Consider the following 15,517-nt stretch of genomic DNA (forward strand, 5'->3'; position numbering starts at 1 on the left):
GCTCAGAAGAGAAATGGGCTGAGCAGGAGCGCCCATGACAACCACACTCACCTCCTCATCAAAGTATAACAAAAGCCCTGCAAGCAAAAGGCCAGTAAGAATAATTTCTTGATGTGGACTACCCCACCCAAAAGATGTACAGACGACAAAAACAAACACACAATGGAATACAGTTTGCTCAGGGAGGCTAACTTGGGCAAGGCTGTACCGAAGCAACAAAAACTTAGGAATACTCCCTTGACAAGGCCAAAAAGATTAAGGAGAAGGTTTATTATTTTGAAAACAAAATCTTTAAAGTCCTTGAAGTGTGCACTGTGCGGCTGTATTATCTGGGAAAATAGAAGTCTAGGATCATGACTCAGTATCAGCAGATACTTACAATTTAATGACTGGGATCAGGGGCAAAAACTGGATTGAGACATCATCACATTTACCTACCCAGAATATCTGGGAGATGGCATTCCCCAAATACCGTAACAATAATCAAATGTGCAAACCACGTTACCCTGGGGGAAAACTGTGGAAATACATGATCTCTGTTGTGCAACCAGTCCTGTACGCAGTAAAGAAAAAATGTTGCACACTTTGATTTAAAATTGAAGCCCACAACTTGAACAATCTGTACTTTCTGTTTTTAAAACTAGTTTGCTTTGTCTGCCTATGTGTGTCCTCAGGGTACCTTCTCTGCACCAAAATGCCCAAGGATACTCAAAGACAGAACAATATCAGAACTTAAGCGAGCTGGGGTTTAAATTTCAAAGGCAGGATTTTTTCCCAGCATTTACAACATCTCCCACAAACCGCTTCCAAAACACGCACCTGTGCCGTTTCTTTCTCATTCGTGGGGCTGAAATTGTTCTACATGAGTGAAATTGCGTTTATATGCAAAAATTCATCACAACCCTATACACCCATAACCATCTGCTAAGAATCAATACTTAATTGGAGCAAAAGCTGAATAATTACACCATGTTGGATTATGAATTGTTGATATGGAGGGAAAATGCCAGAGAATTACATCAGGCTGTGAAAGCTATTGTAATGTTGTTGTATTACAGTGGTGTGCTTCCTAAAGTCTCATGTTCCTTTCTCTTGTGGTTTGCATGGGTCTCTCACACACTCACACACACACACACACACACACACACACACACACACACAGTCCTGATGATATTGCATTGGGCTTATGAGCACTCCTATTTGTCATTGCTGTTCCCCTTGCTGCACCGGCTCTGCAGACACTTTCTGTCACCAATTATCTACCTACACTGGGCGACACGCCGTCCTCCCATCCCTTCCCACTTCTGCCTGCCACACTGAAAAGGCATCACTGTCCTCCTGTACAGCCAACGACAATGCCGTGTCTCAGAGGAACATTAGCCCTTGTAAGGCGGCCTAGAGTGCCTGCTGAGAGGCTTTCCTGAGTGTGCCTTTCATTGAAGTCATCACTGATTTCATGTCAAGAGGACAAGAGAAAAATGAAAGTGGCCTTCTCCCCCTCACCCACCCCCCTCACACCACTTACTGTACATTCCCTTAGATGTGTCTTTCATGGTTTTTCCTGGCTTGTTTGTCGTTGCTTTTACCTGTAAATGCTGTCTGATTAAGACTGGGGAGAAATTATTTTTATCTGGAGCTATTGTTCTGCTTAGCATAACGAGACAGGTAGGGGGTATTAGCTAAAATTAGTCACAACTGATTGAGCACTCAAGGGGGGGGGGGGGGGGGGGTATGTGATTTGTGTGTCACACAAATTGGCCATTTAAGTGAAGCTAGAAGAGACGCAGACATCTAAGAGTGTCACCGTTTGTGTGAATGAAAAGAAAAGTCTGTAGTAAAAAGGAAAACAAAAAACACTCTGACCATACCAGTAATGATACCTATGTCAGGATGACAACCTATGCCAACTTGAACTTCAACAGTGGACTACTCCCAAGTGGTGCAGAGTGAAATGACAATGTGGTTGATAAATTGCTTATTGTTGCCAATCTTCTTTGGTCTGAGCTGTGTGAAATTATGTCGCACCACGAAATATTTAGGAAACTTAAGCCAAATTTTTAACATAAAAACATCTGCATATACAAATTGAGATGCTGTCATTTTTCACAGATAAAATGGTGACGCTTTAAAATCCGGTACTCATAAATGTGAGCAGTTAGTGAGGAATGTGTGAGGAAAAACATGATCATGAATAAGTGTTAATTAGTAATGTCAATAGACAGATATCTGTATATGTATGCAGAATCTGGAGGAAATGGTACAAGGTTTTCGTATCAAGCATTCAACAGTTCATGTAGAGGGCAAAAGAACCGGGCACATTGGCTAAAATGCAATCCCTAACCCTATCAGCTATTATGTGACAATGGATACGGTTACATGATGGCTTCTCATTCAGAAAGAAATAAATCTGAATGAAATCATTCGGAATTAAAGTCTTTCCAGGTAGTTTACATGAAAAATATTCATTCCGAATGAGGGTTTACACGAGAGATCAGTTTAATCGCCTTTTAATCGCCTGTATTCGGGTCCGCGCAAGGTTTGGGGCAGGGAAGGTTTCTGATTGGATAGGGGGCGGGGCAGATGTTATGTGTTTACGTTTACTAAAAGAAAACACTGTAGTCCTTGTTCCGGATAACAAGATGCTTGACGACGCCGTTCTTAGTGCCTTTTTCGGGCTTGTTTTGCTTAGATTCTTGAAGCAGCAGTACGACAACAACCTTGTTCTGCTAATGCTTCGTCTGTTGAGGAGGAGAAGGGAGGTAGAAGGTCGAAGAAGGGAGGTAGAAGACCGTGCTTTGGCGAATGGAAACCGGTGAGTGCAACAAGTCCGACTGCTCTATCTCAGCCCGTTTCTATGCGCGCTATAGGAAAGGAAATGAGCATGCCCAGAAAGACCGGAATGAACTTAAAGAGGGATGAGTGTATACAAGTGCAAGAAATTATTTCATTCAGAATTAGAAACGGAATATTCCAGCCCCTTACATCAGATTGAATTTTCAAACGCATTGACCATTTTCATTCTGAATTAGGTGTTTACAAAATCACTTTTAATAGGAATGAACTTTCATTCTGAATGAAAAGGGAATTAAACTGTCCATGTAAATGTACTCAATGATTTAGCTTATTTCTAATTTAGCTGCCTTTATATGCAGATATCTGTTTATGGAGATTAGCAGAAATGTTGTTTGGACCTGTTTAAGTTGCTAATCGAACTGTAAACAATGACCGTCACACAGAAGAGGAAGTCTTGGCCCAGATATCCAGAGGCTGAACTGGATCTTCTGAGATATTAGCGGTTGCCCAGACTTTATTGTCATTAGGCAATAGCTGATGGATTACAAGAGTAGTTAATTCATTCAACATCCATCCATTCTGTAACCAAATCACTTCAAAATTTGGCTTAGTATATATAAGCTATATACAGTTGTTTTTGAAATGTTGTCTATTGATACAGTTTTAAAACTGTATCAAGATTAATTAGGTGAAATCTGGGGAACTGAACCACCTTTGTCTGATTTTGAGGAAAAACCCTGCATTAATGGGTTATATTATACAGATTCAAGCATCTGTTCACGCAATGTTAATATTCTGATGAGCCTGACATGCAGGAAACCATCTTTAACAGTGTCATGACAGAACCAAAGCTTTCCTCATGCCAAGCTATGATTCTGGCTTGAACAATGCATCTATTTGTGCTAAAAAGGAAGTCATATCTTGCCCAATTTCAAGTAACCTCATGATACTTACTTTATACAGCTGGCTACTGCATTTAAATTTGAGTCATGCATCATGAGACAGCTGCATCATCATCTGAACTAAAAACCAGGAAATAAGGAGCTGGCCCACCAGAATCACATTTCGAAGACCCATGATAGAATGAACCGTTTGCCAAGTTGCTGCGTTCTTGTTTATATCTCTGTTGACATTTCCATAATGTCAATTAACTGTGCTTATCCAAAAAGTTGCTTCTCAAAGCTGCATTACCAACCCAGAAAACTACATCCTGAAAAACACCTCTGGCTGTGTTGGTCTAACATATGCAGCAAATTTAAAATTCTAAACAACATGAATCAACATTAGATTTCCTCCCTAATTAAAAATCACTGAAAACATGCAACCTTGACTTCTGTATGTCAAGTCTTTAATAATGCTGGCTTGAAAAATAAAAGTTACAGGAAGCTGTTTGTTTTTAATGTTTAAAAAGCTCATGTGTGAAGAGAAACACAAACATACCTGAGTGATTCAGTGTGTGTTTGTTTGTGTCTGTGGGGACTGGCTGTCTTGCATATGTACTACATGTAGAGTGATGGGGTGATTTGGACAGACAGACCACTGTCCAGTAATCTCTGAGAGCCCTGGGACGGGCAACACACTGACAGCGTGTCTGACAATTCCTCATGCTTTGCTTTGCTTCTGTGTCTACGTGGCATGGCGGCCAAATAGTCAGTGACCACATGGTGCGGATCGCTGGCATCTGCCAGGATGCATGGTCGTGGAACTGGAGGGCTGATGTCAGACACATGGGAGATATTCATGTCTTGTACTTTGGCATCATGTGCAGCTAGGAGAGCGGAGGCAAACTATTTTAGACCTTTAGCTGCAATGAATATTTGTCATTAATCGCCGACTAATTTCACAGTAAAAAAAAAAAGATTCTCTGATTCCAGCTTCTTAAATATGAATATTTACTTGTTTCTTTTCTCCTCTATGACAGTAAACTGAATATCTTAAGATTGTGGACGAAACAAGACATTTGAGGACGTCAACTTGAGCTTTGGAAAAAACTAATAGACATTTTTCACCATTTTCTAACATTTTATAGACCAAACAACAAATCAATTAATCAAGAAAAATTAATGAATCAACAGTGAGAATAATTGCTACTTACAGCCTTGTTGTTTTACAGCTCAACAAAGATTATCCGTAATGTAATGTCAAGAGGCAAACCTCTATACCTTAATTGTGTGCTGTAGCCTACCTACGGATGTGAGTGAAATGTTAAGACTACATATCAATTTCTCACTTTTTAAAATATTTTTTTTTAAAGACTTTTTTAAAGATTTTAGGGAATACTTTGCCACTTTTCAACTCACTGTGTATAATAACAATGTGAGTAGTATGAGCAAATGAACTGTCGGAAACTCCCCTCTGTCTTACCAGTGCCCAGATCTCCCTGCTCATTTCTCAGCTAAAATCTGGTTGAACACGTCGTCCGGTGGATTATCACTGGCTTTAGGGCTGTTGCTAGCACTATAATTTCCACTTTCACATTTTCGTACTCCCGCCACCACAGACACAAAGAGTATAGAAGTGATCAAGAGACAAAGATGCCCCAGTCTTTCTCAAACACAGAAGAAAACTCAGATCAAACGGTAAAACACGAGCACATACAAACCAAGATCCTGTTACTGTATTGCCTATTTCTAAAATGTCTTCAGAATCATATTTAAGTGCACTGTTTGGCTGTGATCCAAGAATTTGTGAACAGGAAGTGGGTTCTAACTGTTTCATGTTTCATTATAAAAATAAAGTGGGGCAGTGTTGATCAAATACGAACCAAAATGCTGTTACCATGTTGCCTAAAATGTTTTCAGAAACAGTTTACCTTACTGTTTAACTATAATTTCAGATAATTTGTTAGCAGCTGACTGCCATGCTGTTTCCTGCAGTAAAATGGCCAAGCTCACGTTATGTCACTCACCAGTGGGGGCTTTTATTGGTCTGGTGCAGCACAGTGCATTCTGGTAGTTGTAGGTTTTCTACCACTTGACCAGAGGCTAACTCCACAGCCCTTTTGCTTTGTTTTCTCTGGTCATATAGCACCAATTTCCAAAGTATGTGCATCTTTCTACTGCCTAGACAGCCTACTAGTATAAGACGACCATCTTTCCAGCAGTGAAATAATTCTTAAATTGAAAAAAGTACAACTTCATAAGTTTGACCTTCTTTACGACATGAAATCACACCCTCTTACGCCAATAACTTCCGATTTACTATAATTGATATCTTGGGTGAGTCTATGCGTGTAGAGAATTTGTTCTTGTTTGCTCAGCAGGCAGCAGCAATCATTACTAGAACAGAGTGACCACTTACAATGTAAGAACACGATTTGCCCCTTCTGACAGCATCTTGGCACAGTCAATTACAACAGGCTTAATAATGGTATTTTAAGAGAACGTCAACAGTGGCCCCTTGATGGCCATTTGACATGACAAAAGCACTCCAGCCGAGATGATGGTACAGCTCAACACCTGGCCTGGACTACTGCTGATGCTCCATGAATAAGCCATTCTTTTCCAAAAAAACAGAAAAAGGACAAACAGTAGAAACTGAGGGGTTGGAAGGAAGTGGAGGAGGACAGAATTGTTACATAGTTTTGAATTGATCAGACATGCTGAGAAAAAGAAACACTAATGGAAAGGAAAAAATGATAAAACAAGGTTTTCTGCATCGCTGGTAAGGGATGTGACAGTGGGAGATGAGCTTGTTATGTTGCTGGGTTTGATACAATAGCACATGTTAAGGGATATCTGCACGCTAAAAAGCCTTCTTCTGTCCCACTTTGAAAATATATAGGCAACAACTGTCACGCTGTTTCATGAGATCTCAGCTCTTTCAATTTCAATTTTAATTCAATTTCAATTTATTTATAAAACCCAGTATCACAAATCACAATTTACCTCAGGGGGCTTTACAGCATATGATATCCCTCTGTCCTTAGGACCTCACAGCAGATAAGTAAAACTCCCCAAAAAATAACTTAAACTCAGGAAAAGAAATGGTAGAAACTTCAGGAAGAGCAACTGAGGAAGGATCCCTCTTCCAGAAGGGACAGATGTGCAATAGATGTCAAACAGATCAACATAATAAATTTGCAGTAATCCCAATGATAAAGTTATACAAAAAGAGATGGAGAGACAGAGACAGAGACAGATATGATAACACAGTAGAGTTAACAAGACAAAGACATTTCTCAACAGACTATCACATGCCTGAGAAACACAAAAGTTGTTATTCCTGCCAGAATGACGATGACTTCATGAAGAGGAAAGAACTCAAAAAGGTTACAAAAGGTACAAGAGACAAAATGGTTCATACACTAAAACATGCATCAACAGCAATAATTTAGCATAAGAGACCAAGTCACGAGTCCTGTTAGCTCAAAAGTAACACCAGGAAATATTAAATCTGGAATAAACAGAGGATATGAATCACCAGGGGCCAACAAACGACCATCCACTGGGAGGAAGGTGACCAGAACAATGCCACAGTAATCACAATCTTCAGGAGAGGAGGAGGAGGAGGAGGAGGGGTCTGATTTAGCATCTGTCCACATCAACTTGCAAATTGACAAATTGCTCAAAAGCGATAAAGCCAAAATATAAATTCTACGAAGACTAAGAACGCATGATGTTGTATTTTTTGGTGACATCTGATACGCCAATATTTTTTCCACTAATTTTGGTTAGCCTGCATTAGCTCTGAGGCCTAACTTGGCTTGTTTACTACATCACGTGAAAGTCACTGTTACCCTGAAGGGGTAGGTTACATGTAATCCATGCAAGATTACTTTTTATGTGCCATTTACATTTTCAAACAAAACTGTAAATTTCATCCTACTTTAAGCAGGCTGGGGTGATGCTCTCCTTGAGACAATCCTGACAATAGCCACATCCAGAGCAAATATATCGAGTAATTAAAGTCACCCTACCTAAAGCTACTCTTACCTTTCTTGCATTTCACATAGCACTTACAAAAAATATGAACATCCACAACTCCCACCTCCCTCCAAAGTCCCACCCTCCTCCTGCAACTCCAACTTCCTTTCAAACGCCTACTCCCCCTCCTCCATTACGTCCTCATTACATCTATGATAGACATAGGCGTTGGCAAGGTAACGTTAGATACACGGAAGAGGAGAGCGAGTGTAATGTTACAACAAAGACAGTCAAACGCAACCCCGGAGTTTTAAAACTCAACCGGAGTCAGTGATGACTGATGAGTTTTAGAATAAGGTTACAGTGCTAACGTTAGATAGTAGCGTTAACGTCACTAGTAACGCACAAGGAAGATAACGTTAATGTTTCAGAGGTTATGCTACAGTAGGCTAACGTTAGCCATTAGCAACTGGATGCTGTGTCATATAACGTCATATGTTATATTAGAAGCAAACTAAACATAACGTTACCTGTCCTGCACAGTTAAACGCAACCCCTGAGTTTTGAAACTTATACGGGGTCAGTGATGACTGATGAGTTTTATAATATAACGTAAACGCTAACGTTAGATAGTACTAGTGACTGGCAACAAACAAGGAAGATAATACAGAGGCTCAGGCAACATTAGGCTACATTAGGCTAACGTTAGCCATTAGCAACTGATGCTGGGGTCATTGCATTCATTGCAATGCAACACTCGGTCCGAATGCAATGATTGGTCGGAGTTTTCTTAGAACCATATGAGAATGGTATAATTATGAGTTTTTATCTCTGGAGGAATTCACTTACATTTTAGTGTGCCATCAGCTTATTAATAGAATTTTAACCTAAACAAAGAAAAGCGTTAAGTTTCCAGAAAGGTAAGTGTTGCTTTAAGCATCAGCTTATCGGCCTGTCATATTGGCAGAAATGTTCATTTTGGGCCAATACCCATATTTCATTTTACAGCCTTAATCTGATACCGATGGTGTGCTGATGTTGTAATGTATCCCTAAAGAGGACATCAATTGTAACGAACCTGCCTATTGGACTTGTGCGTCTTGTGTGGAGACATTATTGATATATTTGGTCATCCAAGGTGATTGTGTCACTCTTGAGCTCATCCTCTAAACCTGTGATTGTTACCATTTCTGTGAAGGAACTCATTCTCACCTTTGTCTCAGACATTTCATTATTAGTAAAGATATGAGGTCAAGGAGTCTCAGTCCATTTAGTGCAAAAATCTTTTATCTTGGATTCCAAAAGTGGGAGCCTTTTGCGTCTAATAAGACTACTTAGTCTCATTTTATGCACACAATATGCCGCTCCTTGGATTTTCAGTGAAAACCTTAAGCCTATAAGGAGAACAGAGCTTCCCTTTGTGTTTACGTCAGTCGTAGCTGCTGACAATTATCCAGCTTTGCCACTAGCGACCTTTTGGTTTTGCTTCACAAGAGGAAAACAAAAACAAAAAGACATGATATGAGCTGTGATCTTCAAGCAACCACAGCTGGCATGCTAAAGGGGACCAAACTTTTGATTGATACCTACCATATTGCCTTAGTTAGGCCTTTGTGATGTAAGGGGAAAGACGAGGAAACAAAATACCGCAGGATTAAAGTGGTATTAAACTTTGACAAAACAGCTTGTGACACATCAAAGGGGGAGCTTTTTAAGTGTGGAATTCACTGTCCGTCAGTAATGTGACCTTAGATGCTGCGTGTTCGTCTCTAAGTGTAATTACTTCCACAGCTTTTATACTGGTTCTACTCCAGCGAGTCTGGTTAAAGTTTCTCTTCAATCCAATACAAATTGGAAAAGTTTCCAGAACTGTGTGAAGAGATTATGCTAATTTCTACATAGCCATCATTGATAAAGGTCTTCAAAAGAGTTGGACTGTTAGGCAGTTTGAGATATATGTGAAACTACTACAAAATTGCTCCCTGTAACACAGCATCATGTGTGATTTATTGAGTGTGACATTAGCGTGTTTCTATGAGAGAATGCTGACTTGATTACTGAGTTGTGGTAAAACGGCCCACATCAAGCACTGAGTTATGATTTGTGTTGAAATTGAGTTGCACAACAAGCTGAAGACCAATCTCAACTGTCAAAAAGCATCATGAACTAATCTACAGACCTTATTGTTTTAATTGTCAGTAAATATATTGATTATCTTTTTGATTAAACTGTCAATCATTTAGGACAGAAAATGTGACATTAATGAGCCCAAATAATTCTATTTTATGTTATAAAAAGGAAGAAAAGCAGTGTGATCATTTACTTAAAGCTGGAATAGGCAGAAATATAGAAAAGGCAAAAGTCATGGGCATACGTACATGTTTCATACAGTAACCCCAGTTTCCGATACATTGATTTATTTAATTTTCATTTTATTGTAGAACTGCGCACAACGCTTTTCCTTAGCCCCTCCATGCCCACCCTTTCTCTGTCTTTCAAACCAAAAATGAGACAAGCATTAGCTAGTTAGCCATCCCCCGGTCCCCCCGCCTTGTTCCCCGCCACTGTAACTGCTTGACTGACAGGAGAGCAGGCAACAGCTCAGGAGACAGGCCTCTGGTTAGTGGCCAGTGCTAAACCCTCCAGCTCAGGGTGTCACAGCAGAGAGTTTGCTAATGCAGCACTGGCTGTTTTTGGGATTCTGCAGTCAGTCTTCAGAGCTGTTGCCCATTCTCCTCCCGGCGATGTGGGAGATACATAAGCCCCTTTTACACTGCCAGATTTTCCGCCAATGTTGGGCTGTTTTGCCGGCAAGCTGTAAGCGCTTAGACACACAGAGCCGGATTGGCGAGTTGATCCAAGGTGCCCAATATTCCACCTCGTAGGGTAGTCATATTGGCGGAACCTTTTCAGTTTAAAAAGAACAAGACAGCCTTCCGCCACAGGAGGGGCTGTTGAAGACTTGTGGGAGGAGCTATTGATGACGCCGCATCTGCGAGCCACTGGTGGTGGATTAACAGGAAACAGCTGATAGCAGGAATTAGTGAGCAGCTAGTAGCAAGAGGGAACGCAAACCTGACAGACACTGTTAAGATGAGCAACTGAGAAGACAAGGAATTGTGCGCCCTCCTTGTCCTCGCAAACAAAAAGGCCATTAACCATCAGGTGACGGGGACGGTGAAGAACAGGCCAGCTTATTAGAGAATCGCCAAAGGACTGACCAGCCGCGGCTTCCCTCCCACGTCACTGTTTATGTCACACGCTGTGCTACACGTTTTGTTACTTGCTCACGCCTCCCATTGCCCCGAAAATGGCGCATTCTGTATGAACAAAAGTAGGTAGGCGGCATTTTGCTGCACTCCCCTATTTTGTTTTTATACTGCCAATGCTGAAAAAAGACTGATTGGGCTTTCCTGCAAATTTGCACAATTCCTATCTAAAAAGGGGTGATGTAATTTAAGGCTCTAGCTAACGTTAGCTGCATAAACAGAAACCTCAAGAGGCAGCTGCGAACCTTTAGCTCCGATTAGCAGAAAGCCAAACTATTGTAACCGGGTGGTAAAATCCAGTATTATTCTCCTTTTAGGGTTGATATAATTCCCCTAGTTAATTTAGTGTTAGTACATGTGTTCTTTGTTGTTTTCCTTTTGGTGTAATGTCCTTTAAAAGTCAGTAACAACAGATTGTAAGTGCACTGGCACAGGCTCACTTGTTATTGCCAACTTTGGCCACAAGGTGGCAGTAGGTGGTAATATTATTGTTACCCCGCATGTGCGCCAGAGTTGTTTTTCCTGTTTTACGTGCGGACAACACGGAAATGTGCAGAGTGGACGGTCCCATCGTGTAAAGTAGTAGGCACTACTGGAGTTTGTGTCCTGGCATTTTGAAGGCTGGTCGTCGACCACGGTGTTCTCGAGTACATGGTAGTTGACCGTGTGTGGAGTAGTGCAATCTCCGGGAAGTCCCACGTGTGTTTGGTGAAGCTTGTTGGAATTCCACTGCCGTATTTTATTTTGGGTTTTTTTTTTATTATTTCTTTCTTTCTATTCATTTTCATTATAAGTCAGCCACAAACGAGCTGTTTGCTCCCCTGGACTGAGAAGTTGAGACACTCTGTTAAAGAATGACCTGTTGCAAATGTGGTCAGAAATAAATGTGGCGCTCAAAGAACCCTTGAAGTAAATGTGTCCTGTGTGGCATCTAATTCCACGGGCTACACTATTAGCAACATTTTCTTTCCATCTCTGAAACACTTTGCTGATATTAACATGTGTTTTATTTTTGTTTGTTGTCAAACTCTCTTGTAGACTCTCTGTTTCTGATACCTCCATCTTCTTTTTTTGGGGATTACTTTGCAATGTAGACAGTTGTTGCAAATGCTGGAATATTAACTGTCTCTGCAGGAGTAGTAACGCCATCTCTCTGAAATAACCTGTGACTGGCTAAAGTCTCCCCTCTGGGCTAGATTTTCTAAAGCCTGAGAACAGAGCCAAGAGGAGGTGCAGAAGTCTAGTGTTCTTTCGGTCCACTTGAATTACAATATGCTCAAAGTTTATTGCCCAATGACGCCAAAATTTTACTGCATACCCCAGCTTTAACTCTGTTTCTTACCAATGTCAAAATATTCAATCAACTGACAATACTAATTATTTTCACATTTGGTTCACTGATGATCAACAAATTGATTAACCAGCCAGCTCTACGATGAATGAAGACTCACCAATCTGTTTTCGGTACTGATCAACTGGTAAGTTGGTCGCACTGGCATCCTTCCTCCCCATTCTCCTTCCTCAGCCTGACAACAAAACAAGAAGAAGAAGGAAAAAAAAATCTTTAGAGCGAGAACATCATAGCTGGGTCTCATTGTAACACCTGATCATTTAGCTTAATCAAATACGGATATAGCTCCATTCCTGTTACTGTAGCCCGATATAACTTGTGAAATTTGCAGAAAGGATCCAAGTTAATACACAATCATATATAGAGAGGAGTCGTCAGTTTTGATCAGGCAGATGGTTTATCTTTCACATACATCTGCTAGACATAATTAAATTAATTCACACCACCTTCCATGTGTGTTATGTTCACAGTGTGCGCACTTCCTATCCATCTCATTTAGTCTAACACCATTTCCCTTCACACCACGAGCTCTCTTTGATTACCCTGACAGCTCAAAGAGAAGATATAAAAAGCTTGGAGTAATACAAATAGTATTCTTTGGCTCCACATGTAACTATGTGAGTGTGTGACAGAATAAATGTCAGTTTGCGCCAGGGTTGTGCATTAATGTGTATTGATGTGCGATCACCACAGATAACTACGCCTGTATAATAATTTTCTTTACAAAGCGCTAAAATTCTGTGCATTTCATGTATCCATCCAACATACTTGTTTCTCAGTAAGCACTCTGCTCTAAATTCCAGACAGGTTCCCTCACAACACACTGCATCAATCAATATTGTAGCCTTTTGTTTAAAATAGTGGAAAAAGCAAGTATGAGTCGAGGGGCAGACCTGTGCTGTTCTGATGATACCAAGGTCCCTCAAACCTGGTCTCTCGCGGAAAGATTTGAGCACAATTTGAAAGATATGCCTGATATGTTCTGACAAATAAAACTCAATATCTGTCAAGTCCTGCTAGTATAGTAATAACTGATTATCTTTCTTTTTAAAGCATGTTTAAGAGTGATGGGGAGAGAAGTGTGTAAGCAGGTGTGCACAGGGGAGAACAGAGAGGCGAATAGAAAAGGGAAAAAAAAAGTATCTATGCGCATCCAAGAAGAACAGGAGTGGTGAAGAGTCTAGCGGTGCAGCAGGGGAATAGAGGAAAGAGACTGAATTAGCATGTTCAAGGAGCGTGGCTGGCTGCCTGTGCTGACTGATGCCTTCTCATGGGAGACTGCTGCCTTGGGAGACCTGAATTTTACCTTACACTAAAAACACTGTTTTCAGCTACATTTCAAACACCGTTAGTGCCAGCAGAGGAGGAGGATGTATGCACAGCTATTGTTCTCCAGTGGGCGGAAGCCAGAGTCAGCAAATTAAAGGACACGAGAGGCGGACAAAAGGAAGAGAGGAAATTGCCCAAATGTAATGTTTACAGTCGGACACAGCGGGATCGCAGATTTCCAAGCTATGTTGTACTGTGCAGCAACATCACAATGTTATATCCAAACTGCTAAGAGCAACACATTTGAAGCCTCTGTTTTTGCTTGTGGTCATTCCACTTAGAAATTTCTACAGATGTGTTACAGTACATTTGCAGCAGTGGGTACAACAGTAAACAGTGGCGTACTGACTCATGAGAAAATATCTAAGCAGACTGACTGTCCATTTTGCAACTAATTTGCATCGACAACAAGGCTGATAATACCTTCTCGTCATTAACAGTGTTGTGGCACCAAATAGTGTAATAATTTCCTGAAGGTGTAATAAAACCTTGACCACTAATATAATAAAATGTCCTGACTGATATTGTAATATCATTTGTATTAATCAGGTGATTCTTTATTCCATTATTGGGAATTTATTACATTTTCAGATGGGTTGTTTTAGGCTGTGCACACACAGATGTTTGACAGTTCTCAATGCAAAGTAAGTTCTTTCCCAGGAAATAAATAATCAGGAGTATAAAAAAGTACACAGAAAGTATACTTAAGTTAAAGCAGTGGTTCGACAACTTTTTAGGTCAGGCCTCCCTTTAAAACTAGAAAATCTGTGACTGGATCCTTCCTATCATAATACGTGTAGGTGCTGCTGAGTTGAAGTCAAAAGGTTTCTATTTCTAAATGTACTCAAGTATAAATGACATTTTTCATTAATTTCATATTCAATTTGAAATCCCATTTTGAATGCAGAAATTTCACGAGATCAAACAAGGCAAAGGCAAAGACTGTTTTGCATTCAGCGCTCGCTTGTGTAATACCCTTCTCTGCAGCTTTTGTCATCTTCTGATGGTGTCTAAAAAAAGATCCTCTCTGGTCTAATGCACAATCATTGCACAATGACCAATCAACATGAGTATGGGCAGGTTTATTTCTCATTGATGGGGAATTTAGTTATATCCATCTTTGCCTGATAACAACGTACCACTTGCGAGTTTATAATTCAAACATATGAAATGTGTCAAACAGTGTCAAATGTGTGTGTTTTCAGAATGTTAAAATGACACTCGCTGAATCCCTTATTAGCCTGTCTGACTGACATCAAGCTTTGGATGAGCAAAAGCGATAAGAAAACTGAGGTTATTGTGTTTGGACATGCAGAATGTTCTACTTACTTTTTTGATAATTTGAACACCCTTACCACAAATATCAGTGGGTCGATCAAAAGCCTTGGTGTGACTCTGGACACTGATCTAAATCTTAAAAAACAAATTGGCTCGGTTGTGAAAGGTTCTTTTCACCAGCTTCAATTGCTAGCTAAAGTTAAGCCCTATTTATCTTCAAAGGATTTGGAGAGGGTCATTCATGCCTTCATATCATCAAGACTTGATTACTGTAATTCTCTTTATGTTGGTTTAGATCAGTGCTCCCTTCGTCGCCTGCAGCTAGTCCAAAATGCAGCGGCTCGCCTCCTGACTGGCACCAAGAAGCGGGACCATATTACACCTGTTCTGATGTCCTTACACTGGCTTCCTGTTCATTTTATAATTAAGCAATATCGCACTCGAGCTCGTGATGTTGTACTGTGATATCGTCACGGCTGTGATTCGGTCGTAGGAAGACAATCACAGCCGTGACGATATCACAGTACAACATCACGAGCTTGAGTGTGATATTGCTTTTATACAACAGTTCAACAGTTAAATAAGCAAGGCTGATTAAGAAATGTTGAAAAATGAGGACAAAATAGATATAT

General features: G+C 40.4%; 1 protein-coding gene and 1 long non-coding RNA gene across 2 annotated transcripts in view; one reads left to right on the top strand and one right to left on the bottom strand.

Annotated features, from left to right (window-relative positions):
• The window catches only part of LOC126383688 (uncharacterized), a 180,157-nt gene that overhangs the window by 129,612 nt on the left and 35,028 nt on the right, over window positions 1-15,517 (top strand). The window lies entirely within an intron of this gene.
• Window positions 1-15,517, bottom strand: part of triqk (triple QxxK/R motif containing) — a 32,231-nt gene that overhangs the window by 13,735 nt on the left and 2,979 nt on the right. Inside the window, exon 2 of the mRNA XM_050034284.1 lies at window positions 12,379-12,453. Within this exon, the coding sequence (XP_049890241.1) occupies window positions 12,379-12,439 (61 nt within the window). The 5' untranslated portion in view covers window positions 12,440-12,453. The remainder of the gene's footprint in view (window positions 1-12,378; window positions 12,454-15,517) is intronic.

The sequence above is a fragment of the Epinephelus moara genome, chromosome 22 (assembly GCF_006386435.1).
Source record: "Epinephelus moara isolate mb chromosome 22, YSFRI_EMoa_1.0, whole genome shotgun sequence".
In the NCBI taxonomy this organism is placed as follows: Eukaryota; Metazoa; Chordata; class Actinopteri; order Perciformes; family Serranidae; genus Epinephelus; species Epinephelus moara.